Here is a 27,257-nt window from a genome sequence, read left to right as displayed (position 1 = left end):
GATTTCCCCAATGGAGGGAAATGAGAACATCTGAATGAACACACGGCTCCCCAAGCTATAGAGGATGCTGCCAAAGAGAACCTTGTTTCTAGACCCATTCAGAATACTGAGGTGTACTGCTCACTGGTGAGTGGGGTGCACCTAGCAGAACAGCACCCAGGGCTCCTGGAGGGCAGTAAAACAACATGGACCTTACAAATCACCGCACAACCTCCAATAGGAATCCGTCCATGAGCAGAAGACATGAACAGATATTTCTCCAAAGAAGACATACAAATGGCTAACAAACACATGGAAAAATGTTTGACATCATTAGCCATCAGGAAAATTCAAATCAAAACCACATTGAGATACCATCTTACATCAGTTAGAATGGCAAAAATTGACAAGGCAAGAAACAAAAAATGTTGGAGAGGATGTGAACAAAGGGGAACCCTCTTACACTGTTGGTGGGAAGGCAAGTTGGTAGAGCCACTTTGGAAAACAGTGTGGAGGTTCCTCAAAAAGTTAAAAATAGAGCTACCCTATGACCCAGCAATTGCACTCCTGGGTATTTACCCCAAAGATACAGATGTAGTGAAAAAAAGGGTCACATGCACCCCAATTTTCATAGCAGCAATATCTACAAGCTGAAATATAGAAGGAACTGAGATGACCTTCAACAGATGAATGGATTAAGAAGATGTGGTCCATAAATACACAATGGACTGTTACTCAGTCATCAGAAAGGATGAATGCCCACCATTTCCATTGACATGGATGGAACTGGAGGGGATTATGCTAAATGAAATAAGTCAAACAGAGAAAGACAATTATCATATGGTTTCACTCATATGTGGAATATAAAGAATAGCATGGAGGACATTAGGAGAAAGAAGGGAAAAATAAAGGGGGGAAAATCAGAGAGGGAGATGAACCACGAGAGCCTATGGACTAAGGGAAACAAATGGAGGGTTTTGGATGGGAGGAGGTGGGGAAATGGGTTAGCCCAGTGATGGGCATTAAGGAGGGCAGGTACTGCATGGAACACTGGATGTTATATGCAAACAATGACTCATGGAATGCTACGTCAAAAACTAATGATCTACTCTATGGTCACTAACATAACATAATAAAATAAAATAAAATGGAATCTGTCCCTGAGCAACTGGGGTTGTTTGTCTGCAGACCCCCACAAATGGTCCATGAGTACACAAAACACAAAGTCTCTCACCCATACATCAACCCACCCAGTGACCTCTCAACAGTGCACACAGAGGGGTAAAAACAGTGAGCTTTTGGAGCTAGTGAGGGGGTTAGCGAGCTTGTGCAGAAAGCTGCCCCACACTGACAGACTGGGAGAAATCACATAAATGCAGTCAGCACCATCCTAGAGAAAGCAAACAAAAGGGAGACTCTCAGGACCCAGTCTGGCTTCACAGGATCAAGAGAAGGCCTAAAAGTCTGTACTTCCTTATTCCAGGATGTAGGAAACAAATAAGCAAACTATGGGGAAGATTTAAAGCCTGAATGTGTCTGGATCTGAGACTCAGTGCACACTCAGGCTAAAACACTTGTTTTCTTCCACTGCATCAATTCTCACCTCAGTATGATCAAGCATTCAAACCTGTAGAAACTGCACCCTCTCTCTTGCTTCTAATTGATTTAAGAGGAAACAAATGAATAATATAGAAGCATGCTTCCTTCTGACTCCATTATCAGGCTTGGAGGAAAGGCACCAATCAGGAGTCGTCTTCCTTCTACTGCACAGGAGCTGGAGGTATTAGGAGGGAAAGAATCAAGCCCATTGACATATTGGGCTACAGTTTTAACCTCCATTGGTCAGATGTGATAAGCTGAATTTAATCTGAGGACTTCTCCAGGAAGAGAAAGCCAGTTACCAAATACCTAGCAACCATAGCTCAGCTAAGCAGAACCACTGTCACCCTACCAAGTACCCATTATATTCATCATTAGTTAGGAAGACTTGGAGGGACCTTGAAAGGAGCCTACTACCCTTGAGCAGGGGTGAGAGAATGAGAGAATGAAATTGTTCTCAGTTTGTTTCATGCCATTGATTTCTCTTCAGCACTAGAATTATTTCTTTTAAGTAAAGGTGTGGTTAATAGTGTTTAATTCAGTCGAACATGAACATGTGGAGGAAGGTTGGTAGCATGTCATCTCTACATTAGCCATTAATCCAAAAGCCTTTGTATAATCTACTAATAGTAAGGTGGCTGACACATGCTTACAAAAATTTTCCCATATATCTCAGAAAGAAAGGCTCTCATTATGATAACAAGAAATTACAAGTTCAAAAATAAATTGAATAGTCTTCTAACAGCAGGGCATCATTAAGAAAGAGAGACATAAAAATGGAAAGAAACAGTGTGTTCTCAATCAAATATTCACATATACACTTTAAGGACTTTGATTTTTCACAAATCAATTTATAAATAGAATTCAAACAGAAACCTTAAATTAAAATTATGAGTCAGTAACAGAATTGTCCTTTCCTTCTTTCATTAACATCTACTGATAATCAATTATGTGGAAAAGTTTTCTTAGGTACATAAAGTATACAAATGAATGAAATACAAAATTCTGTCTCCTAAATTGTATGAGGCAATTATGGTGAACAGATACAGAATTTTGTAAATGAAAATATATTTCTGAGATTTATCTGAAGTTCACATTGTCAAATCACTCCCTATCTTGATTTCCCTCAAACACACAAGTAGTACATACCAGCCCTAGTCTCCAAAGGAAAACCTATGACCTAATTCCTGAACAGGAAAGTGATCAAAGCACACAGAAATGGTGGTCAAATTTTGTCTGAAATACAGAGAAACAAAATTAAATAAACTCTTTTTAATTAAATAACTCACAGAGTTATTATAATGCACTAATTAAGTGAAAACTTAAAAATCAACATTTTTTAAAATTTTTTATTTTTTAATTAACACATAATGTATTATTAGCCCCAGGGGTATGAGTCTGTGAATGGCCAGGTTTACACACTTCGTAGCACATACCTTCCCCAATGCCCATCACACAACCACCTTCTCCCTACCCACCTTCCCCCGGCAACCCTCAGTTTGTTTTGTGAGATTAAGAGTCTCTTTTGGTTTGTCTCTCTCCCGATCCCATCTTGGTTCATTTATTCTTTTCCTACCCCCCAAACCCCCCATGTTGCCTCTCAACTTCCTCATATAAGGGAGATCATATGATAATTGCCTTTCTCTGATTGACTTATTTCGCTCAGCATAATACCCTCTAGTTCCATCCATGTGGTCGCAAATGGCAAGATTTCCTTTCTTTTGATGGCTGCACGGTATTCCATTGTATATATAGACTACCCCTTCTTTGTCCATTCATCTGTTGATGGACATCTCGGTTCTTTCCATAGTTTGCCTATTGTGGACATTGGTGCTATAAATATTTGGTTGCACATGCCCCTTTGGATCACTACATTTGTATCTTCAGTGTAAATACCTAGTAGTGCATTTGCTGGGTTGTAGGGTAGCTCTATTTTCAACTTTTTGAGGAACCTCCATGCTGTTTTCCAGAGTGGTTGCACCAGCTTGCCTTCCCACCAGCAGTGTGGGAGGGTTCCCCTTTCTCTGCATCCTTGCAGCATCTGTCATTTCCTGACTTGCTAATTTTAGCTAATTAGTGTGAGGTGGTATCTCATTTTGGTTTTGATTTATATTTCCCTGATGCCGAGTGATGTGGAGGACTTTTTCATGTGTCTGTTGGCCATCTAGATGGCAGAAAGGTCTTTGCAGAAAGGTCTGTTCATGTCTTCTGCCCATTTCTTGATTAGATTATTTGTTCTTTGGGTGTTGAGTTTGATATGTTCTTTATAGATTATGGATACTGGCCCTTTATCTCATATATCATTTGCAAATATCTGCTCCCATTCTGTCAGTTGTCTTTTGGCTTTGTTAACTGTTTCCTTTGTTGTGCAAAAGCTTTTGATCTTGATGAAGTCCCAATAGTTCATTTTTGCCCTTGCTTCCCTTGCCTTTGGCAATGTTCTAGAAAGAAGTTACCGTGGCTGAGGTTGAAGAGGTTGCTGCCTGTGTTCTCCTCAAGGATTTTGATGGATTCTTTTCTCACATGGAGGTCCTTCACCCATTTTGAGTCTATTTTTGTGTGCGGTGTAAGAAGATGGTCCAGTTTCATTTTTCTGCATCTGGCTATCCAATTTTCCCAATACCATTTGTTGAAGAGACTGTCTTTTTTCCACTGGACATTTTTTCCTGCTTTGCCAAAGATTAGTTCACCATAGAGTTGAGGGTCTATTTCTGGGCTCTCTATTCTGTTCCATTGTTCTGTGTGTCAGTTTTGGTGCCAGTACCATACTTTCTTGATGATGACAGCTTTGTAATAGAGCTTTAAGTTTGGAATCGTGATGCCACTAACTTGGGTTTCCTCTGGCTTTTCGAGGTCTTTTCTGGTTCCATATAAATTTTAGGATTATTTGTTCCATTTCTTTGAAAAAAAAAAAAAAGGATGGGATATTGTAGGGATAGTATTAAATGTGTAGATTGCTTTAGGTAGCGTAGACATTTTCACAATATTTGTTCTTCCAATCCATGAGCATGGAACATTTTTCCATTTCTTTGTGTCTTCCCTAACTTCTTTCATGAGTACTTTATAGTTTTCTGAGTATAGATTCTTAGCCTCTTTGGTTAGGTTTATCCCTAGGTATCTGATGGTTTTGGGTGCAATTGTAGATGGGATTGACTCCTAAATTTCTCTTTCTTCTGGCTTGTTGTTCTTGTAAATTAATGCAACTGATTTCTGTGCATTGATTTTATATCCCGACACTTTACTAAATTCTTGTATGAGTTCTAGCAGATTTGGAGTGGAATCTTCTTGGTTTTCCATATACAGTATATATCATCTGCAAAGAGTGATAGTTTGGCTTCTTCTTTTCCAATTTCGATGCCTTTAATTTCTTTTTGTTGTCTGATTGCTGAGGCTAGGACTTCTAGTGCTGTGTTGAATAGCAGTGGTGATAATGGACAGCCATACCTTGTTCCTGACCTTAGTGGAGAAGCTCTGTTTTTCTCCATTGATAATGATATTGGCAGTGGGTTTTTCATAGATGGCTTTGACGATATTGAGGTAAGTACCCTTCTATCCCTACTCTTTGAAGAGTTTTGATCAGGAAAGGATGCTGTGCTTTGTCAAATGCTTTTCAGCATCTGTTGAGAGTATCATATGGTTCTTGTTCTTTCTTTTATTAATGTATTGTATCACATTGATTGATTTGCAGATGTTGAACCAACCTTGCAGCCCTGGAATAAATCCCACTTGGTTGTGGTGAATAATCCTTTTAATGTACTGTTGGATCCTATTGCTAGTATTTTGGTGAGAATTTTCACATCTCTGTTCATCAGGGATATTGGTCTGTAATTGTCTTTTTTGATGGGATCCTTGTCTGGTCTCGGGATCAAGATAATGCTGTCACATAAAATGAGTTTGGAAGTTTTCCTTCTATTTCTATTTTTTTGGAACAGTTTCAGGAGAATAGATATTAATTCTTCTCTAAATGTTTGGTAGAATTCCCCTGGGAAGCTGTCTGGCCCCGGGCTCTTGTTTGTTAGGAGATTTTTGATGACTGCTTCAATCTCCTTACTGGTTATGGGTCTGTTCAGGTTTTCTCTTTCTTCCTGGTTCAGTTGTGGTAGTTTATATGTCTCTAGGAATGCATCCAGTCCTTCCAGATTGTCAAATTTGCTGGCATATAGTTGCTCATAATATGTTCTTGTAATTGTTTGTATTTCTTTGGTGTTGGTTGTGATCTCTCCTCTTTCATTCATGATTTTATTTATTTGGGTCCTCTCTCTTTTCTTTTTGATAAGTCTGACCAGGAGTTTGTCAATCTTATTAATTCCTTCAAAGAAACAGCTCCTAGTTTTGTTGATTTGTTCTATTGTTTTTTTGGTTTCTATTTCATTGATTTCTGCTCTGATCTTTATTGTTTCTCTTCTCCTGATGGGTTTAGGCTTTCTTTGTTGTTCTTTCTCCAGCTCCTTTAGGTGTAGGGTTAGGTTGTGTATTTGAGACCTTTCTTATTTCTTGAGAAAGGCTTGTATCACTATATATTTTCCTCTCAGGACTGCCTTTTTTGTGTCCCACAGATTTTGAACAGCTGTGTTTTCATTATCGTTTGTTTCCATGAATCTTTTCCATTCTTCTTTAATTTCCTGGTTGACCCATTCACTCTTTAGAAGGATGCTCTTTAGTCTCCATGTATTTGGGTTCTTTCCAAATTTTCTCTTGTGATTGAGTTCTAGCTTCAGCGCATTGTGGTATGAAAATATGCAGGGAATGATCCCAATCCTTTGAAACCAGTTGAGACCTGATTTATGACCCAGGATGTGATCTATTCTGGAGAATGTTTCATGCGCACTAGAGAAAAATGTGTATGCTGTTGCTTTGGGATGGAATGTTCCGAATATATCTGTGATGTCCATCTGGTCCAGGGTATCATTTAAGGCCTTTATTTCTTTGTTGATCTTTTGCTTGGATGATCTGTCCATTTCAGTGAGGGAAGTGTTAAAGTCCCCTACAATTATTGTATCATTGTTGATGTGTTTCTTTGATTTTGTTATTAATTGGTTTATATAGTTGGCTGTTCCCATGTTAGGGGCATAGATATTTAAAATTATTAGATCTTCTTGTTGGATAGACCCTTTGAGCATGGTATCTCATGCTCACCATGATACCTCATCTCTTATTACAGTCTTTGGCTTAAAATAAAATTGATCTGATAGAAGGATTGCCACCCCAGATTTCTTCTGATGTCCATTAGCATGATAAATTGTTTTCCACCCCCTCACTTTAAATCTGGAGGTGTCTTCAGGTCTAAAATGAGTTTCTTGTAGACAACATATTGATGGGTTTTGTTTTTTGTTTTTTTTTTATCCATTCTGATACCCTATTTCTTTTGATTGGAGTATTTAGCCCATTTACATTCAGGGTAACTATTGAGAGATATGAATTTAGTGCCATTGTATTGCCTGTAAGGTGAATACTATATATTGTCTCTGTTCCTTTCCGGTCTACTAATTTTAGGATCTGTCTTTGCTTAGAGGACCCCTTTCAATATATCCTGTAGAGTTGGTTTGGTGTTTACAAGTTATTTTAGTTTTTGTTTGTCCTGGAAGCTTTTTATCTCTCCTTCTATTTTTCAATGATAGCCTAGCTGGATATAGTATCCTTGGCTGCATATTTTTCTTGTTTAGTGCTCTGAATATACTATGCTAGTTCTTTCTGGCCTGCCAGGTCTCTGTGGATAAGTCTGCTGCCAATCTAATATTTTTACCATTGTATGTTACAGACTTCTTGTCCCAGGCTGCTTTCGGGATTTTCTGTCAGTTAGACTTGTAAATTTTACTATTAGATGATGGGGTGTGGACATATTCTTATTGATTTTGAGTGGGATTCTTGCACCTCCTGGATTTTGATTTTTTTTTTTTTTTTGCCATATTAGGGAAATTCTCTTATGCCCTTTGCCATAGTAGGGAAATTCTCTACAATAATTCTCTCCAATATACCTTCTGCTCCCCTCTCTCTTTCTTCTTCTTCTGGAATCCCAATTATTCTAATGTTGTTTTGTCTTATGGTATCACTTAACTCTCGAATTCTCCCTTCATAGTGCAGTAGTTGTTTGTCTCTCTTTTGCTCAACTTCTTTATTTTCTGTCATTTGGTCATCTACATCACTAATTCTCTCTTCTGCCTCATTTATCCTAGCAGTAAGATCCTCTATTTTTTATTGCACCTCATTAATGGCTTTTTTTTATTTCAACATGGTTAGATTTTTGTTCTTTTATTTCTCCAGACAGGGTTTCTCTAATATCTTCCATGCCTTTTTCCAGCCCATGTAGCACCTTAAGAATTGTCATTCTGAACTCTAGATCTGACATATTACCAATATCCATATTGATTATGTCCCTAGCCTTCAGTACTGCCTCTTGTTCTTTTTTTTGTGGTGAGTTTTTCCACCTTGTCATTTTATCCAGATAAGAAAATAAGAAGGAGGGAATAAAATACTAAAAGGGTGGCAAAGACCTGATGAAAATGTGCTTTAATCAAATCAGAAGAGACCCCAAATTGTGGGGGGAAGATAGGAGGTAGAAAGAAGTTCAGAAAAAAAAATTTAAAAAGGAAAAATAAAGAAAAAATATAAAAAAGAAAATATATATTTAGACCAGTGAATAGGACAGAGTCACCCACTTAATTTTGGGAGTATTTTGGTTGCTTAGAAGAAACTACTCCCAAAATTTTAAAGAATGAAATATATATATATATATATATGTATATATATATATATATACATATATATATATACATACACACACACACACACACAAAATAAGGGTAAACATGAAGGGATGGGATATGAGTATAAAGATGAAAAAACGTTTTTAAAATTTCTCAAAGAAGAATTGATAAGATAAGTTGGTTGGGAGAATAAGAAAAAGAAAGTGGAGAGAATTTGCTCAGGCTGGAGACCCGAACAATGTCATATGCTAAATTTAGGGTACATTTTGATCTATTAGAGGAAGCTCTATCCCAAAAATTTTTTTAGAAGATAAAACCCTATGTGTATACAAAAAATAAAGTTACATACAATGAAGGATAAAATATGACTATAATAATGAAGGTTCAAAAATGACTTTTTAATGAAAAGTATTGTTAAGGTAAACTAGTTTTAAAAAGTTAAAAGAGGAAAGAGTAAAAGTTAAAAAAAATTTAGCATAAGAAAAAAATAAAATAAAAAAAATTAATTAACTTTGCAAGACTAAAGAATCATGGGGAGAAAGCCTTGAATTCCATGCTTTGCTTTCTCCTCCTTTGGAATTCTGCTATTATCCCTGGTAAGTGAACTTGGTCTTGGCTGGATTTCTTGCTGATCTTCTGGGGGAGGGGCATGTTGCAGTGATTCTCAAGTGTCTTTGCCTGAGGCGGAATTGCACCGCCCTTACCAGGGGCCAAGCTAAGTAATCCTTTTGGGTTCGGGTTCACTTTTGGGAGCTTTTGTTCCCTGAACGCTTTCTGTAGAGTTCTGGAGGAGGGGAATGAAAATGGCGGCTTTCCAATCTCTGGCCTGGAGAAGCAGAGAGCTGGGGGCCCCACTCCTCAGTGCACCCCCCAAGAAAAGCACTCAATCACTGCCATCTCCCTGGCCTCTGGCCTCGCTCCCAGCTCACCCAGCCTGTGAACAAGTGTCTCTGTCTCTGGCACACAGCCCCTCCTGGAGTCTCCCAAACCAGCACATCCCTGCACTCTTTCAGGGGGATCTCCTGGATCTTGTGGGCTCTCTGCTCACAGAGCAGTGGTCTGACTGTGACACGGACCACAGTTTAAGGTAGCCCCGAATTGAGAGCTCACTCTGCAGCTCCATCTCTGTAGCTGGCTTCCCTGCTCTAATACCTGCAAGCTCTGTGACACTCAGACACCCCCGATCCTACTGTGACCCCACGGACCTGAGACCACGCTGTCCCCACATGGACTTCACCCTGGCTTAGCCTCAGGAGTGATGTACCTCAGTGGAGCAGACTTTTAAATGTTCTGGTTTTGTGCTCCATTTCTCTGCCACTTGCCAGGAGACAGCCCCTCCCCCTGCAGTCTATCTTCCCATTGATTTGGATTTACTTCTCCACAGGTCCTACCTTTCTGAAAGTGGTCAATTTTCTGTTCCTGGAATTGCTGCTGTTCTTCTCTTCAATCTCCTATTGGAATTGTAGGTGTTTGGAATTGTTTGATAAACTCTCTAGCTGATCTCCTGCTACCTGATGTCAACTCAGCTGCCTTCTTGTCCGCCATCTTGACACACACCTCCAATATTAACATTTTTAAAAAGCAAATGTTTGAGGAAAGAATTAGTGAAGAAGGGAATGTTAAAATTGAAATACACAAGGTGAAAATTTCATGATCCTCATTATAATAAGAATTCTTAGAGACTAAAAGGAATATCCACAATAATTGTAATTACAGAATTATTGCTTTCATTTTCTATTTTCCATATTTCCATGTTGGCATGTAATGTTTTAGAATCACAAAATTCATTATTGCTACTTCTGAAATGCAATGTTTAAATGCCCATCCATAATAAGGACTGTAATATCAGTACTAAGTGGATATTTATAGGAGAGAGTCAGAAGAACAAATGTAAAGTCATCTTGAAGAACTGAATTTCAAAATAAAACATCATCAAATCACATCAAGAATCCAAAAACAAGAATCATCCAACAAAATGTTTTCACCCTGTTTGGGTCATCTCCATCTTAATAGTCTAGCATATTAGCTTCCACTTATAGACAGACAATAGCACAAAAGCTATCCTTGAAGGTCTGTGTCATAGGATGGGGGCTGCTCCAGTACCAGGTCTGAGTGCAGGCAGCAGGTGCCTGGGAAGTAATGTGTGTTTGCTGAGCAGAAGTACACACACAGCTGAGTCTTCAGGCTGGGTGTCTCTGATATGCAGGGAGAGATGTTTGGCCATCCTATTCAATGAGACAGTGAGTCTTTGGTCTTCTTTTGTGGCCACAGTTGAACAAATGTCTATAAGGAGTTGGGGATCGTTTCCAAGCTCTTGCTTATACCAGGGGAAGTAGTCTGAGGTACTGTCTAAATAACTGCACTTGATAACAGAGATGCTTCCTTCCTGGACACTCAGGGTAGAAGGATGCTGCTCCACATTCTCTACTTGGCTGAAGTAGGGTAGAAGGGTGCTGCTCCACATTCTCTACTTTCCTGTGCAGGAAAAAAGGTGAGAGAAAGGAGAAGAGATTCCAGGTTATTATGCTTCAGAATTCTTTTTTTCTACCCTAAGTGGAGGAAATCTCAGTAAAGCCAGTCTTGACCTCTGAATAATATCCACTAATATACTCTGTTGCCCATAAACACTCAACTCACAGTTCAGCTGCAGCCATGAGAACATGATTAAAGCTCCCATGGAAGTCTTCATGGTTCCTCCCCGTTAAGCTCAGGTTCAGAATTGCAGCCTCCAACCAGCTCAGCTCCCTCTCTTATCAGGCCATCCCTTCTTTCTTCTAACAGGGTAACTTCCCACATATATACCAGGCAATAAGAAAAGACTCTGCTGCTGCCATAGTTTAGTCCATCAGATGCATTAAAATGAAAATTCCACAAGTTCTGCATCATCACAAGTGCACTGATGTCTTGTGATCACATCTTTACTTAACTCCCTGGGGAAATGCTCTTCTCTTAGCCGGCACCTCTGAGGGACTCACATGCATCGAGGCAGCAATCAGTCAAGCAAGTTATGTCTTAGATCAGGGATGAACTGTACAGTAAGAATGTGGAAATAAAGATATACAAGCCTGCACACTACTGAGTCACTGTTAGTAAGTTGGAAAGAGGTAGATGCTATTGCTGTTTATTCTAAGATGGGCCCGGTATACATGTTTGAAATCAGGAGGAATCATGATTTCTTAAACAAGGAAAACAGAAAACCTTTCCTTTCTGCCAAATCTACCATCCTCAGTTGTCTATTATGGAGAAAAACTATGTCTAAAAGGAACATGGAAGCAAGGATTAGAGTAAGAGAATGAAAATCATTTGATATTTCAAGTGTCTCTTACCTCAGATTCTGCTCCTCCTTCTTGGTCTTGCCCATGACTTTGCTATTTCTTCCCAGAGGACTGACAATACCAACAGTCAAAAGGTGGAATCATTTGTCAGTCGAGATGACTGTGACAAAAGTAAAGGACCAAATCTCAATGATAAGGGGACAAGGGAATAACAGAGAAGCATAAATACTGTGCATGCCCCGGAATGGTACCTACCAGAAACTGGCCTTAAAGAACTGATCAGGAGAAACGATCTTTGGGAAACCAAAACTACCTCATTTTCAAAAGGAGAAGCCCCTTTTCTGTGAAGCCTACTCTCAGATCTGAGAAAGGACAAAGAGTAAAACTCATTTTCATCCTCCTCTCCCACCATGAAAGATTTAAAGACAGCTACAGTGAAGAAAATCAATTCAATATATAAATATATGCATATATATGAAATGTGTTTTATGTGTGGAAGACTTCTTGAGTCTGAGAATCTTCCATTCTCTCCCCCATTCCCCATAAAATAAAAATTCTCAGATTCTTCTCTGGGTGAAGTTCCGTCTGCTGGTGGGAAGGTCAATTTTTGCAATTTTTAGGTGTGACTCTCAGAACTGAATGTGATCATTCATATGAATGTGTCTCTTCCATGGACTAACTGTTGCACAGAAAAAGCCAACCCTTGGGTAAAATTTCCAGTTCCACGATGTTTTTACAGAATATTACTTTACTTATTTTCAAGTATTGGCTAGAAGACATCATCAAACAGCTTCGCGGTTTTTGCACTGCAAAAATATTCCAAATCCTATGATCATTTTGCAGACAATGTGTAATTTTTGCTTATTATACTCACCCTGTCTTCAAGGGATGTCTAACTGGCAAAATAAATATATTTGCTATTTTGGGGAATGTTCTTAGAAATACATGTAGATGTTCAGGTGAAACTATCACCTCTGACTTTCTCCTACAAAAACAGTGAATGATGGATAAATTTGCTGGTAGAAACACAATGGCTCAGCCCGGTCTCCTTTCCAGCCCATGGTCTCAGACATTAACACAAATTGGAACTCTCCATTCAGGTGTTCAAATTGATTGAACCACATCTTTCTCAGACTCAAAGTGCAGAGATCTTAGTGGCTGGGCTTGCATTAGATATATCCTCTTTACCCAGCAGAATGGTCCTACAGCAAGGAGGCAGGAGCAAGAATGTCAAAGAAGTAAGGAAACCCACTTTCCCTTTCCCCCAGCTCATTTCCTAATTGTTTTTTACAGCCAACTTGGTTATAGTCTCTGATGTATAAAATTAAATTGGACTAAAGAATTTCTAAGGGTACTTCCAGCTCTAAATTTCATTCATACTATATAAAAAGCAAACATTTACTAAGAACTGTTTGTGTGCAATGTGGACTGTTGTTAGAGTGGGGTGGAAACTGCCTGCATCATGGACCCCAAGACCATTTGCACAACCACATGTGATCTGGTATTTCTGAAGTTGGTCCTAACCAATGGCTGAAGCCTCTTCAGAAATAGAGACACAGGATGAGATTCTATCTGGGTGTTCATTTCTCCTATGACATCAATAATATATTAAAGAGAAAATAAATTCATATTAACACTGGAAAAAATGTGACTTTATTCACTGACTGAAATTCCTTCATGGGCAGTGAGACCAAGTGGTTCCACGGCTCAACCATGGGCAAGCAGGATGCTCTTCTGGAGACATATTTCCTATATATTTTTATTTCATATAATTTACATATTATATGAAAAAAAGAAACTCCTCAATTGAGACACCCTAGAGGTGGATGAGCTTACAAATATGGAAAGCAAGGAGTACTCTCTCTAAAACAGCCTAATAGCTTTCTGGATTTTGGGTTTCCCCTTGAAATTTTAATTTAGAGGTTCAGAATTTCCAGCCAGGGATGCATATACAATTTTTGAGATCATTTCAAAATGAAAATTTGGGATCTTTATTCAAAAAGCTGTGAAAAGATATCATTAGGTAATATTTCTAGGGGAATCATATATGTAAAATGCTTTAACTCTTCATACATTTTACTTTCATGTCTCTGATTTTAATGTTTTAAAGACTTTCTTCTTTTCAACCATCTCAACCAGGTTCAAAGAAAAATGAGGCAGATGAACTGAGGCTTCCAATGTATCTCCTGCCCCCACACAGGTATAGTCTCTCCCATTATCAACCTCCCTGTGACCCTTTCACAATGGATGAGCCTACACTGCCACACCATGTCACCCAAAGCCCACAGTTTATCTAGGGTTCCTTCTTGCTGTTGTACATTCTGTGGGTGTGAACAATTGTATAAGGCATATATCTACCATTATAGTATCGGAAAGAGTAGGCTCACTTCACTAAGTATTCTCCATGCTCTTCATCCCTGCTTTTCCCCTCAATCCTTGGCAACCACAATCTTTTACTCCCTCCATAGTTTTGCCTTTTCCAGAAAGTCATAGGATCAGAATCATACCCTATGTAGCCTTTTCAGATAGGCTATTTTCACTTGGTAAAATGCATATAAGATTCCCCTATCTCTTCATGACTTCATAGCCCTGATCATTTTAGCACCAAATCATTCCATTGCTTGGATGTAACACCATTTATTTATTCATTTATCTCTTGAAGGACATGCTGCTACTTCCAAGCTTTGGTAATTATATATGAAACAGCTATAAAACACCTGTGAAGAGACTTGTGTGTGGACAAGAGTTTTCAACACTTTCAGTGAAAATACTCAGGAAGGCCAAAGTTCCACAAGAAATGGCCAAATTGTTTTATTGAAATGTCCAGGTATACACTTTGATTTTGTAGTAATTTCCTGACAGTATTTACTACATCCTTTGTTGCATGTAAAAGCTCCAACTAGTCCAAAGCAGGCACAGACAGCACAGGTGTCCCTGCCAAGTGCTCAGCTCACACACAGCCTGCTGCGACCCAGAACCTGAGCCTGCATGTGTTCCTGCCTGTGTCCTGCTGCCCCATGTATCTCTCTGCTCAGAAACTTGTTCTTCCCACTTATGGGACTCACTTTTAAAAGACAGGTACAAAGATAAAACTAGTATTATTTTCAAGATAGTGATAGCACAGCGATAAATGCTAAAGCATTAATAAATAATTATAAATTAAAGCTTAATTAAAGGATTATTTTTCAAACCTTTTTTCATTTTCATACACATTTTATGCTATCTGCCAGCAGATCTGTTTTCCCAGAACACTAGATGGGAGCATCTCTGTCACTTGATCCAATAGCTCCTTCGAAGAGATTTTTACCTGCAAAAGCCTTTCTAAGAAGAAGAAGGGCAAGAAAAGAAAGTGAAAGGACAACGCTGATGGGTCTGATTTTAGGAGGAAAAACATGCCCTAAGGTAAATCTGAGAGTCTGGACATGTGCAAAGCTTGATCTGGGGCAAATGCCTGCCCCAGGGAAGGGCAGGGGCTGCAGGCGCAGCTGCAGTTTGGGTGCAGGCTGCAGATCACCACGGAGCACTGTGCCTCCACCGCACACAGGTAGGTGGCTGAGTCTTCCAGCTGGGAGGCCCTGATGTGGAGGGTGCTGGACCGTTCCTTAATATTCACTGTGCAGTTTAACCTCCCACTCTGCTTCATCCCTGAAGCTATGAAAAACAGCCCCATGAGACCACCGCCCCTGGGGTGCTGTCGGAACCACTGCACACTGTCTGGAGTGCTGGAAAAATTGCACTTGAGAGTAGAGCTGGCTCCCTCCTGGAGGCTCAGGGTTGAAGGGCTCTGCTCCACCGTCATCCCTCTCACCCCTGTGTGGAAAGAGAAAAACAAACACAAGTGATGTCACCAGGAGGTCACTGATGCAGTTTCCAAACTTGCAGAATATCCTAAGACACACCGCTGAGATTGTGGGACCCTCTTGGAGCTCCCCACACCACTGCGGGCTGTGGACTCCACCCGAGTACCCATGAGGAATGCCCCCACTCACAGCAAACCTGGATGCACAGGAGCCCCAGGAGAGCTCCCCAATGTCTCCTCATGATTCCTTGTCTACGTGATGAGGTAATTCGGCCTACTGTGCAGAGCATAGAGTCTTGGATTCAGAGAAACTGTGTCTTACAGTCAATCCCTTTCAACAGAACCGCCAAGCACCAATCACATCTCAGCCTTGTCATTCACAGAACTCCAGACTCCACCCACAGTGGCCCAGGACAGGGCAGACTTATGTCTCAAAACTATGCTGGCCCACAGTGCAGGGAGGTAGGGGCAATACTTCTAATATAGGAGGGTAAAAGGTAGGGGTTTTTTCTTAAAACACTTTATGTAAGTGATTTGTGAGTTAGTGTGTGAGGAAAGGTGAGTGATATTTCTAGAAGAGTCAGTGCCTAAAGGGGGTTACCTAGAACTTCAAAAAATCATAAGGGAGAGTGACAGCATTCCCCTAATCGCACAGTCTGACAGACAATGTGAGAATTCAATTATATAAAAATATGTATAAGGGAAAAGAGTCTGAGAGCATGCATTGTGTATTGCAGAAGTAAATACACGTTCTTGAAGTTAACAGAGCTCCAGAAATGAAACAGACAGTCACCATCTGCTTAGAACATTAGTCCAACCATAATTTCTTGGTGAAAAATAGGATGTAGGATACTGTCCTCTCTGAGGTAACTTTCACATCTCCACCTCTCCTGTGCAATTCATGGACCCTGCACATCCACACAGCTGAATCTGATTGGGCCACTTGTTGCTGTTCAAAGTCAATGTTGTTCTCTCCCTTTCCTTCTCTTTGTGTTCCTTATTGTTTCCTCTCCTCTTCTTCTCTTCATTCTTATTCTCTCCACTTTCAGCAGAGATACATGAAAAGGTAGTGTATCTGGGATATTGAGATAGTTCCAAGGCCAGTAAGGTGGGAGATTTTATTCATAACAATTGACAACAGGTAATGGGATTTTTCTGTTGAGTTTCCAGGCTCACAATACCCAGAAATAATCCTATCCTGGTACCTGTGAGGAATTATCTGTATGACGGATTTCTAGAGACATGGCCTCCAGATGTCTGAAGTTGACATGAAATGGCAGAACTGAAAACCTGAGGTGAACTTTACACAAACTCTGTCCCCTGTCTCCCCTACATTTGCTGTCTATAATTGGACTGGCTCACATGATTTCTGTTCTCTCTTTAACTTTCAAGGTTAGACCATCAGAAGGTCTTTGTTTCTTTTAAGGTCTAGAGTGCCCCCTAGAGTACTGATGAGGTGGGCAAAAACACTTCAGATGGAGCCATTCAGGAGAAACAACTCCCAGCCCCATTCATTCCAGGCTTCCTGATGAAGGAAAAGCAGATGATCAGAAAAGAAGATAAATGCTTAGACTGAATGGGGATTACAAGTGAACCAAATCCTACTTTTAAAATGGAATTGCATGGAAATTCATATCAGAAAATAATTTAGTAAGTCTCATCGTGTGTTACTTATTTAATTTCTTGACCTTAGTCAAAAAATATAAATATTTCTTGAGCTTTTAGTTTCAATGGGGTAATTTACTAGATGTTTAGGATATATAAAAGTGTAATGGAATATTATTCAGCCCATAAAAAGGGTGAAATCTTGCCATTTGCAATGACATGGATGGAGCTAGAGAGTATAATGCTGAGGGAAATAAGTCAGTCAGAGAAAGAACAATACTATATAGTGTTAACTCATACAGAATTTAAGAAACAAACCGAACAAGCAAAGGGAAAAATATAAGACAGAGAGATAAATCAAAAAAACAGACTCTTAATTAGAGAGATCAAAGTGATGGTCACCAAAAGGGAGAGGGTTGGGGTATGGGTTCAATAGCTGAGGGGATGAAGCAGTACTCTACTCCTGATGAGCACTGGGTGTTCTGTGAAAGTATTGAATCACTATATTGTACACCTGACACTAATGTAACACCATATATTAACTAACTGGAATTCAAATAAAAACTGTGAGTGAAGTGAGATACCACCTCACAACAGTCAGAATGGTGAAAATTAACGAGTCAGGAAAAGACAGATGTTGGTGAGGATGCAGAGAAAGGGGAACCCTCCTACATTACAAGTGGGAATGTAAGCTGGTGCAGCCACTCTGGAAAACAGTAAGGAGGTTCCTCAAAAAGAAGAAAATAGAGCTATCCTACAACCCAGCAACTGTACTACTGTGTATTTACCCTAAAGGTACAAATGTAGGGATCCAAAGGGGCATATGCACCCAAATGTTTACAGGAGCAATGTCCACAATAGCCAAACTATGGAAAGAGACTAGACGTCTATCAACAGATGAATGGATAAAGAAGATGTGGTATATATATACAATGGAATACTATGAAGCCATCAAAATAAATGAAATCTTGCCATTTGCAACAATGTGGATGGAACTAGAGTGTATCATGCTGAGCAAAACAGGTCAATCAGAGAAAGGCAAATATTATATGATCACACTGATATGAGGAATTTGAGAAACAAGACAGGATCATAGGGAAAGGGAGGGAAAAAATGAAACAAGACAAAACCAGAGAGTGAGACAAACACAAGAGACTCTTAATCTCAGGAAACAAACTGAGGGTTGCTGGAGAGGAAGGGGGTGGGAGGGATGGGATCATAGGGGGTGGATATTGGGGAGAGTATGTGCTATGGGGAGTGCTGTGAATTGGGTAAGACTGATGAATCACAGAACTGTACCCCTGACACAAATAGTACATTATATGTTAATTTTTAAAAAGTCTGGAGAAGCAGTAACATTAGGCCAATAAATAACAATAAGTGCATTTAATTACCAAACTTAGATGGACAGAATGTAAAAAGAGTTGGTGGTGAGATTTTCACAAAGGACAAAGGACTATTTCCTAGATCAGGCAGTTCACAAGCAAAAGAAATGCACTCTTTTGACTATTGCATTAAGAGCTGATTCAGAAGGTAATGGTAAATGAGTCTGAAACCAATTAAAATGAATCTCTTCTGAAAGTGAAAAAAAACCTGTGAGTCAATGAATGAATGAATGAATGAATTCTTAGAAGAGTATATGAAAGGGAAAACAAACTAGTTTACAATCTATGGGTAAAAACAAAAGTACACATAACTCTAATAGGATCAAGGATCAAAGGAGTGAACACTAAAAAATAACTGATCCCAGAGGAAGGAGAAATGCTTGTACTTCAGGTGTCTGGACAAAATGTTATATAGAAGTTGACCATTCTCTCTTTTCCCCTTTTTTGGTGACAAGAATAGAAGGGAATATGCATAAACCTTTATGAAGGGTTTTATGACTTTTTATTACTTTTAACAAAAGCAGTATGAATTATTAAAGTCATTACTACCTATAGACTAAAATCCCTTTTGACTAACAATCCCAGTTCTGACCCTTTGTCACTTACTACCCTAAGCGTTCCTCATCTTGATAATTTGGAGTTGATGTTTCAAGGTGTTTTACTAGATTTCAATCACTAGGAAATGGACCGTATTTTATTTAAACATTGTTATAACACAAATAAACATTTTGGGTATACCTTTCTGTAAGTCCTCCTAAAATAAAGAAGTCATTAAAAAATACTTAAAAAACGAAGAAGATTGCAACCATATTGGCAAAGTGATGCAGTACAATACAAACATTGCTTTTTTTTTATTATGTTTTTTCATATGTTCAGTTAGCCAACATATAGTACATCATTAGTTTTTGATGTGGTGTTCAAGGATTCATTAGTTGCATATAACACCCAGTGCTCATCACAACACATGCCCTCCTTAATACCCATCACCTAATTACCCCATCCCTCCGTTCTGTAACCCTTGGTTTGTTTCGCTGAGTCCAGAGTCTCTCACAGTTTGTCTGCCTCTCTGATTTCTTCCCATCCACTTTTCCCTCCTTTCCCCTGTGGTCCTCCAGGCTATTCCTTATATTCCACATATGAGTGAAACCATATGATAATTGTCTTTCTCAGCTTGACTTATTTCACTTAGCATAATCCCTTCCAGTTCCATCCATGTCAGTGCAAATGGTAGGTATTCATCTTTTCTGATGGCTGAGTAATATTCCATTACAGATATGAGCCATATCTTCTTTATCCATTCATCTATTGAAGGACATCTAAGCTCCTTCCACAGTTTGGCTATTGTAGACATTGCTGCTATGAACATTGGGGTGCCTGTGCCCCTTATTTCACTACATCTGTATCCTTAGAATAAATACCTCATAGTGCAATTGCTGTGTTGTAGGTTAGCTCTATTTTTAATGTCTTGAGGAACGTCTATTCTATTTTCCAGAGTGGCTATACCAGCTTGCATTCCCAACAGTGCAAGAGGGTTTGCCTTTCTCCACATCATCACCAACACTTGTTCTTTCCTGTCTTGTTAATTTTTGCCATTCTGACTGGTGTAAGGTGGTATTTCACTGTGGTTTTGATTGGTATTTCAATGATGGCTAGTGATATTGAACATTTTTTCATGTGTCTGTTAGCCATTTGTATGTCTTCTTTGAAGAAATGTCTGTTCATGTCTTCCAATCATTTTTTGACTTGATTATTATTTTTTGGAGGTTGAGTTTGAAAAGTGCTTTATAGATCTTGAATACCAGCCCTTTATCTGAAATCTCATTTGCAAATATCTTCTATTCCGTGGGTTGCCTCTTACTTTTGTTGACTGTTTCCTCTGCTGGGCAAAAGCTTTTTATCTTGATGAAGTCCCAGAAGTTCATTTTTGCTTTTGTTTCTCTTACTTTTAGAGACTTATCTTGAAAGAAGTTGCTGTGACCGATGTTGAAGAGGTTACTCTGCTGATGTTCTCTTCTAGGATTTTCATGGATTCCTGCCTCACATGTAGGTCTCTCATCCATTTTGAGTTTATCTTTGTGTATGGAGTAATAGAGTGGTCCAGGTTCATTCTACTGCATGTGACTGTCCAGTTTTCCCAGCACCATTGATTGAAGAGACTGTCCTTCTCCCATTGGACATTCTTTCCTGCTTTGTCAAAGATTAGTTGACCATAGAGTTGAGGGTCCATACTCAGGTCTCTATTACTTTCTGTATGACATTCTTGACTCCTTTGCATTTTCCCAATTCCCTGATTTATGGCTCTCTGTGAGACATTGCAAAACAAAAGTTAGGGAAATCTATAGGTTTTCTGCCCAGTATCACCTATCAATCTGTATTGTTAGGAAACCTCAGTGCAAGAGCACTTTCTGTCACCATATTTCCTGGGCACTAAGAATGATCTCACTTGAGTTCTTACCATCAGAAAGCCAACTGAGCTAATTATCTGGCCAGAACATGAACCTCTACCTTCATTCTGTTACTGCCACCAGCCCTTCATGTTGAATATCAGTCTATGTCTATGACCTGATTTACTAGAAAAGAAACCATGGCAGAGGTGGCTGGCCTCTCTTTCCTTGCTCAGGTACATGTGTTCCTCCTCCTTTCTTCTGTTCCAATCTTTTTCTAATAAAATTGGCTCTGCACTGAAGCTCTCCCATCACCTCTCCTGCTTATACTCGGTCAGGAAGATATTTGTCAGAGGCCACCTTCCAATTCACACTGTGTGTATCTAGAAGTGTCATGGACACAGCAACACCCACCAGGGTGGCCTGAACTACTTCTCAGCCTGGAATTTCACTGCAAAGATGAACGAGAGACCAATTCATCCATAACTGTTTGTTTATTTTAAAGATTTATTTATTTTGGAGAGAGAGAAAGACAGAGTCAATGGGGGAGGGCAGAAGGACAGGGAAAAAGGGAGAGAAGCAGAATTCCAACCCAACATGCAGGAACCTGATGTTGGGGCTCAATCACACAAACCTAAGATCATAACCTGAGCAGATCAAGAGTCAGACACTTGACCTAGTGGGCACTACAAGACCACTTCTTTGTTATGTAATTCTGCCTTGAAATTAGGTACACCCTGGCTGAGGAACTCTTGGCATTGAACTATTTTCAAGGTCACTAAGGAACACCTGGGTTTGGGGAATGTTACTGCTGGTTCTTATGCTCTAGTCCTTTGTATGATTTTGTATCAACCAGACACTGAGGGACAAACAACAGATTGTGATGGAACCATAGTGCATCAGGCAAAGACACTCAGCTTCCAGTCCCCTGTTCTGCTCAGAGTTTGTGTTCAGCTCCCCCTACAGTCTCCGTCACTGTGTCAGTCACTGCACAGTAGTACATAGCTGAATCTGAGGCTTGCACTGAGCCTTTCTCCAAGTGGAAGGATTTCGATTTGCCATCAAAGGTGGCTTCAAATCCTTTGTTGCTTTTCTTCTCCTTGTCCCTCAAGGCTTTCAGGAGGAGCTGTAGACCTTCACCGGGATACTGGACATACCAGAAAAGAGTAAGGATCCTGATGCTGAATAAGTGCAGTTCACAGAGAAGCCTCTTCTAAGAGAATTACTTGGCCTTCTGTCTGAGTCACTGAGTCTCCATGGGTTTGTCCTGAAGAAAGAGAAAGGAGATCTGTGTCACCTTGGGCATAAAACTCATGGATAAATGATAGTTAAAGGTTTAACTGACACCATGGAAGAAAGAATCCAAATTGTAAGAGGAATGGTACTTACCAAGCATTAAGAGTACCACACTCACGAAGCCTGGAAAAACACTTCATCTTTGGAGTGTCACCTAAATAATGTTCTTCATTCTTACTATGGAGAAGGTTGGATTGACAGAAATGATCAATAGAAACCCACATTTCATACAGGAAATGAGACCGTGGTAGGAAGCTGCACCCCCTGGTGGACAGGGACTAAAATGCATACATGTTGCCCAGAATCCTCCCCAAGGCAGCCATCTGTTTCACCCCTGACCTCATGAGGCACATGTCAGGCTTCAGGTGGCCCTTGGAAGTCTGAACAACAGCAATCCTAACTTCCCAGGTCTTTTTTGTTCTTAAGACACTGCCTGATATGGAACTTCTTTAACACAGCATCCCAGGGCATTTCTGTAGCTGGGAGGGTAACAATCTTCAGAAGCATTTTACTACACTACTTCATATTCTCATGTGTCCATGTGGGCTGGCCTATTACCTACTGACTGCCAGAAAAGGAGCTGGAGTTGAATTCAGAAAAAGTAAGAGGAAGTCAAGTCATTGGTGACTGATTCTGTGTTTTTGGCACTTTACACAATATTTAGAACTGTGACTGTCATTTTTTAAGTACTCACTAAATATTTTTAAATTAAACAAAAATAATGAACAAATAGCATTTATTTAAAATGCCTTATTTACTTATTCCTAAACTATTAGCAATTGCAATAAATACTATTTTTAATAAAAAGTTTCAGAAGTCACACTATCTAATAGTAAAATATTCCTGATTTTTAGAATAATTAAAAAGTGAAAAATAGGAATTTTAGACAGAATAAACTCATACACAGAGTCATCAAATCCCTATAGAATGATTTGAGAGTTTATGTTCTCACAGTTTTATTGACTCCAACATAAGGTGACTACTGTATGTGAATTCAGCAACAAATACTAATCCTATCTTCTTAATAGGTTTAACCTCAAGGATGCTTTCTATTATCATCCATCTGACACATTTTGTTGCCAAACATTAATCAAATAATTTTTCTCAAAAGGAAAGAAATCAGGATTATCAGAGAAAAGTTCTAGAAACGGCCAAATCTTCTCTAAAGCCCTGTAAACATATACTCTAGACACATTAGGAAGCTTAGCTCAGCTGTTTCCTGAAGGCTATTGCCCGAACATTCAGGTTGAGGAACATCAGAGTCCATAGTCAACATGGGAACGGTTTCCCAGATACAAGTAAAGTAAGAAATTCAGGCCTGGATACTGTTTCCATTCAGGTATCCCTTCCCTTCCCCTTCCCCTTCCAAATCACATTGTCAGAACCTGCCTCAAAATTATGCTAGAAAGCAGTTTTAAACAAGCCACTACAAACATCTGTTCAGATAGGCAGGGATGGGGCACGTGGGTGGCTCTGTAGTTGGGCGTCTGCCTTACACTGGGGTCATGGTGCCAGGGTCCTGGGATCAAGCTCCACCTCAGGCTCCCTACTCAACAGGAAGCCTGCTTCTCCCTCTCCCTCTCCCTCTCCCCTGCTTACGCTCCCTCTCTCACTGTATCTTTCTGTCAAATAAATAAATATCTTAAAAAAAAAAAAAAAGATCTGCTGGGACAATGCTAAATAGGTTAGGATGATGCTGGTTGAAAATAAACAGTATAGGCGGCAGGCGCCATGTCCGGCCGCGAAGGTGGCAAGAAGAAGCCCCTGAAGCAGCCCAAGAAACAGGCCAAGGAGATGGACGAGGAAGATAAGGCATTCAAGCAGAAACAGAAGGAGGAGCAGAAGAAACTCGAGGAGCTAAAAGCAAAGGCCGCGGGGAAGGGTCTCCTGGCCACAGGTGGAATTAAGAAATCTGGCAAAAAGTAAGCTGTTCTTGTGCCCGAGGCAATGATGATCCTTAATTCCATTCCTGTTTAAACATCTGGATTCCCTGTCATAGCATCTGTTGCTACCTATAGCTGGAATGAAGTGTTGTCTTAGATCCTGTTGTACATTTAAGAATAAACTTTTGTAAAAAAAAAAAAAATGAAAAAGAAAATAAACAGTATAACACTTGGATGCAGAAAGTCATTAGGCATAAATTAAATATATATATATATATGTATATATATATATATACATATATATATATATATATATAGTTTTAGGCCAATGAAAGCCTACAGGAGAAGTATTTTGCATTTTACGTTACACAAGAAGACTGGCACCGCAGTGAGGGAAAATAGTGCATAGAATGATATTGAATGGCTCTGTTAATACATAATTTACATAACAATAAAGTGCAGCAAATTCAACAATTCTATATGACTTGTTGTATGTATCTATTTGTGAAGCCACCACTACAATTGAGAAAATGAACATATACATCACCCCAAAAGTTTCTTCATATCACTTTGTAATCTTCTCTCAACCCTCCTTATCCCCATTTCCAGGGAAACTCCTGTCAGGAATTAGTTTGCATATTTTATCTTTTTCTATAAATGGAATCATATGTATCTTTGCCTGGCTTCTTCTCAGCATAATTATTATGAGATTCTTCCATAGTCATATTTATCAAGACTTTGTTTCTGTTGCTGTGCAGTACCCCATCATGTGCCTAAAAAACAACTTGTCTATTCACCTGTTGCTGACCATCTCGATTAATCCCAGTGAGGCTCTTACAAATAAAGCTGCTATGAACATTTGTGTATAAGATGTTTTATAGACATATGCTTTCATTTCTCTTGGATCAATTTCTGGAGTACAACAGGTGAGTCATATGGTAGGCATACATTTGACTTTCTTAAACCAATTTGTTCTAGTAGCTGTTTTACAGATTCTCTTGAGTTTTCTGCTCAGATGGTTATGTTGGCTGTTAAAACATAAGTTCACTTCCCCCTTTCCAGACTGTCTGGCGTTTGTTTCTTCTCCATGCTGTATTGCATTGGCTGGAACCTCTACTTCAATATGAAATACAAGTGGTGAGAGTCAAAACTCTCCCCTTATTTCTGAAACTAAGGAGAAAGCATTTAGGTTTTCACCACCAACTATGACATTTGATGTAGGTTTTCGGTTGAGCCCTTTTTCATTAAGGAAATTTCCTGCAATTCCTTATTCCCTGGGAGTTTCTCTCAGGAATGAATCTGGATTTGTCAGACACTTCTTCTGTACCTATTGAGGTACCTTCCTAAATTGTTCATCCACTACGTGCAAATCTCTTCAGATATATTACCGATACGTTGTCACAACAAAATATTAAAAAAGATATCATTCTCCCAAATTTACAAATAATAAAGAAGTTCAAGGGGCACCTGGGTGGCTCAGTCTGTTAAGCAGCTGTCTTCTGCTCAGGTCATGATCCCAGGGTCCTAGGATCAAGTCTGACATGTGGCTCCTTGCTCATCAGGGAGCCTTCAGCTCCCTCTGCTTGTGCTCTGTATCTCTCTCCCTCTCTGTCTCTCTCTCTCTCAATTAAGTAAGTAAAATATTTAAAAATAAATAAAAACAAAAATAAAGTAAGCTCAAAAGTATCAAGAACTTGATGCCAGAGCTAATATTTCTGAACACAGAGATAGATGACAGAAAAAAACCTGTTCCCTGATTTTCAGGTCAGCAAGGTGGGGGAGGTCTGCGTAGCAACTTGCTCCTGCTAGCAGGGGCACCCAGTACTTTCGAGGGCAAAGAGTTGAGGATTGTTTGCTTCCTTGTGATTCCTGCCTGGACTCTGAATCCAGACAGTGTTGGGGGCCAGCGGTCCCTCTCCTCTGAGGATAGAAGTTGAGCTATCTCTTCAGCCGCCACTCCTCTGAAGTATTCAAACCAAAGAAGAATATGCCTGAGGGCTCTCATCAGCTCTCTCCAGCTCTCATCAGCTCTTAAAACAGGCAGAAGCAACTCTAGGAAGTGGAAATATGAGACAAGCTCTTACGTTGCCAGAGGGAGGGGACCTAGGTGAATGGATTTCAGCTAACACTGTAGATTTCTTCAACCAGATCAACATGCTGTATGGAACTATTACAGAATTCTGCACTGAAGCAAGCTGTCCAGTCATGTCTGCAGGTCCAAGATATGAATATCTACTGGGAAAATGGTACTAATATCAAAAAGCCAATCAAAGGTTTGGGTTCAGGATCAGCTTGATGATGAAAGTCTTTTGCCTTCCAAGATTGGTGTCCCCTTTCCAAAAAACTTTATGTCTATGGCAAAGACCCTTCAAGGGATTTGTTCTGGGTTTATGCATATTTATCACCAGCAGTTTGATTCTGTGATGCAACCTCAACACCTCCCTTAAGCCCTTTATTTCCTTTGTTCAGGAGTTTAATCTGATTGATAGGCATGAGTTGGCACCTCTTCAGGAATTAATTGAGAAGCTTGTATCAAAGACAGATAAATGCTTCTTCTAGAACATAGTTCCCTTCCTGCTTCATCTGCTAGAGCTATCTCATTGTTATTTATTAAAGACTAGTGATACAGACTTTAAGAAAACAGGATAAAAGACATTTATTGTTTCTGTCTACTGATAAAATTGTTCCAAAGGTAGATTGGCCCAATCCTTCAGTGAGAAATTCAAGACACAGCTGACTCTGAGGCACTTTGTGGCCACTCCTGTTATTGTCAGAGTTAGACTGGTTGTAACATGTGGTAACTGACATGTAGTCTATTCGTTTACTTATTCCTTTACTGAAGAAAATGATTGAGTGCTTCAGGTGACAGCATAATGAAGATTGAGAATTCCCACCAATACTTTATTAACAAGTTTCCAGAATAAATTACCTAATAAGGCAATCAGATCAGTTTTATTCTGCTCCTATTTACAAATAGAAGAGGTATTTTAAAGTTTCCTTAAGATTTAGAACATTTGGGGATGCCTGGGTGGTTCAGTCATTCAGCATCTGCCTTTGGCTTAGGTCATGATCCCACGGTCCTGGGATGGAGCCCCACATCAGGCTCCCTGCACCACAGGGAGCTTGCTTCTCCCTCTCCCATTCCCTCTGCTGTGTTTCTTCTCTTGCTGTGTCTCTCTCTGTCAAATAAGTAAATAAAATCTTTAAAAAAATTTAGGACATTTGTGTGTTACTTTGCACAAACTTTTAGTTTGAAGTTTGTATACTGCTGTTTTATAGGTAAGATTATATATATAAAGATTATACACACACACACACACACACACAGACACACACACACACACACAC

General features: G+C 39.5%; 1 protein-coding gene and 2 pseudogenes across 1 annotated transcript; 2 read left to right on the top strand and 1 right to left on the bottom strand.

Annotated features, from left to right (window-relative positions):
• Positions 1-21,667: 21,667 nt before the first annotated feature.
• On the bottom strand, positions 21,668-23,533 carry LOC111139424 (annotated as a pseudogene).
• Positions 23,534-23,749: 216 nt separating this feature from the next.
• Positions 23,750-24,118, top strand: LOC111140031 (translation machinery-associated protein 7). The gene has a single exon (XM_022492413.1). The coding sequence runs from the start codon at positions 23,758-23,760 to the stop codon at positions 23,950-23,952; it is 195 nt and encodes a 64-aa protein (XP_022348121.1). The 5' UTR covers positions 23,750-23,757; the 3' UTR covers positions 23,953-24,118.
• Positions 24,119-24,237: 119 nt separating this feature from the next.
• On the top strand, positions 24,238-26,861 carry LOC111139419 (annotated as a pseudogene).
• Positions 26,862-27,257: the final 396 nt, after the last annotated feature.

Source organism: Enhydra lutris, unplaced genomic scaffold (assembly GCF_002288905.1).
Source record: "Enhydra lutris kenyoni isolate GAN:26980312 unplaced genomic scaffold, ASM228890v2 scaffoldscaffold4, whole genome shotgun sequence".
NCBI lineage: Eukaryota > Metazoa > Chordata > Mammalia > Carnivora > Mustelidae > Enhydra > Enhydra lutris.
The sequence above is the reverse complement of the archived record's forward strand: the minus strand, read 5'-3'. Positions and strand labels throughout refer to the sequence as shown.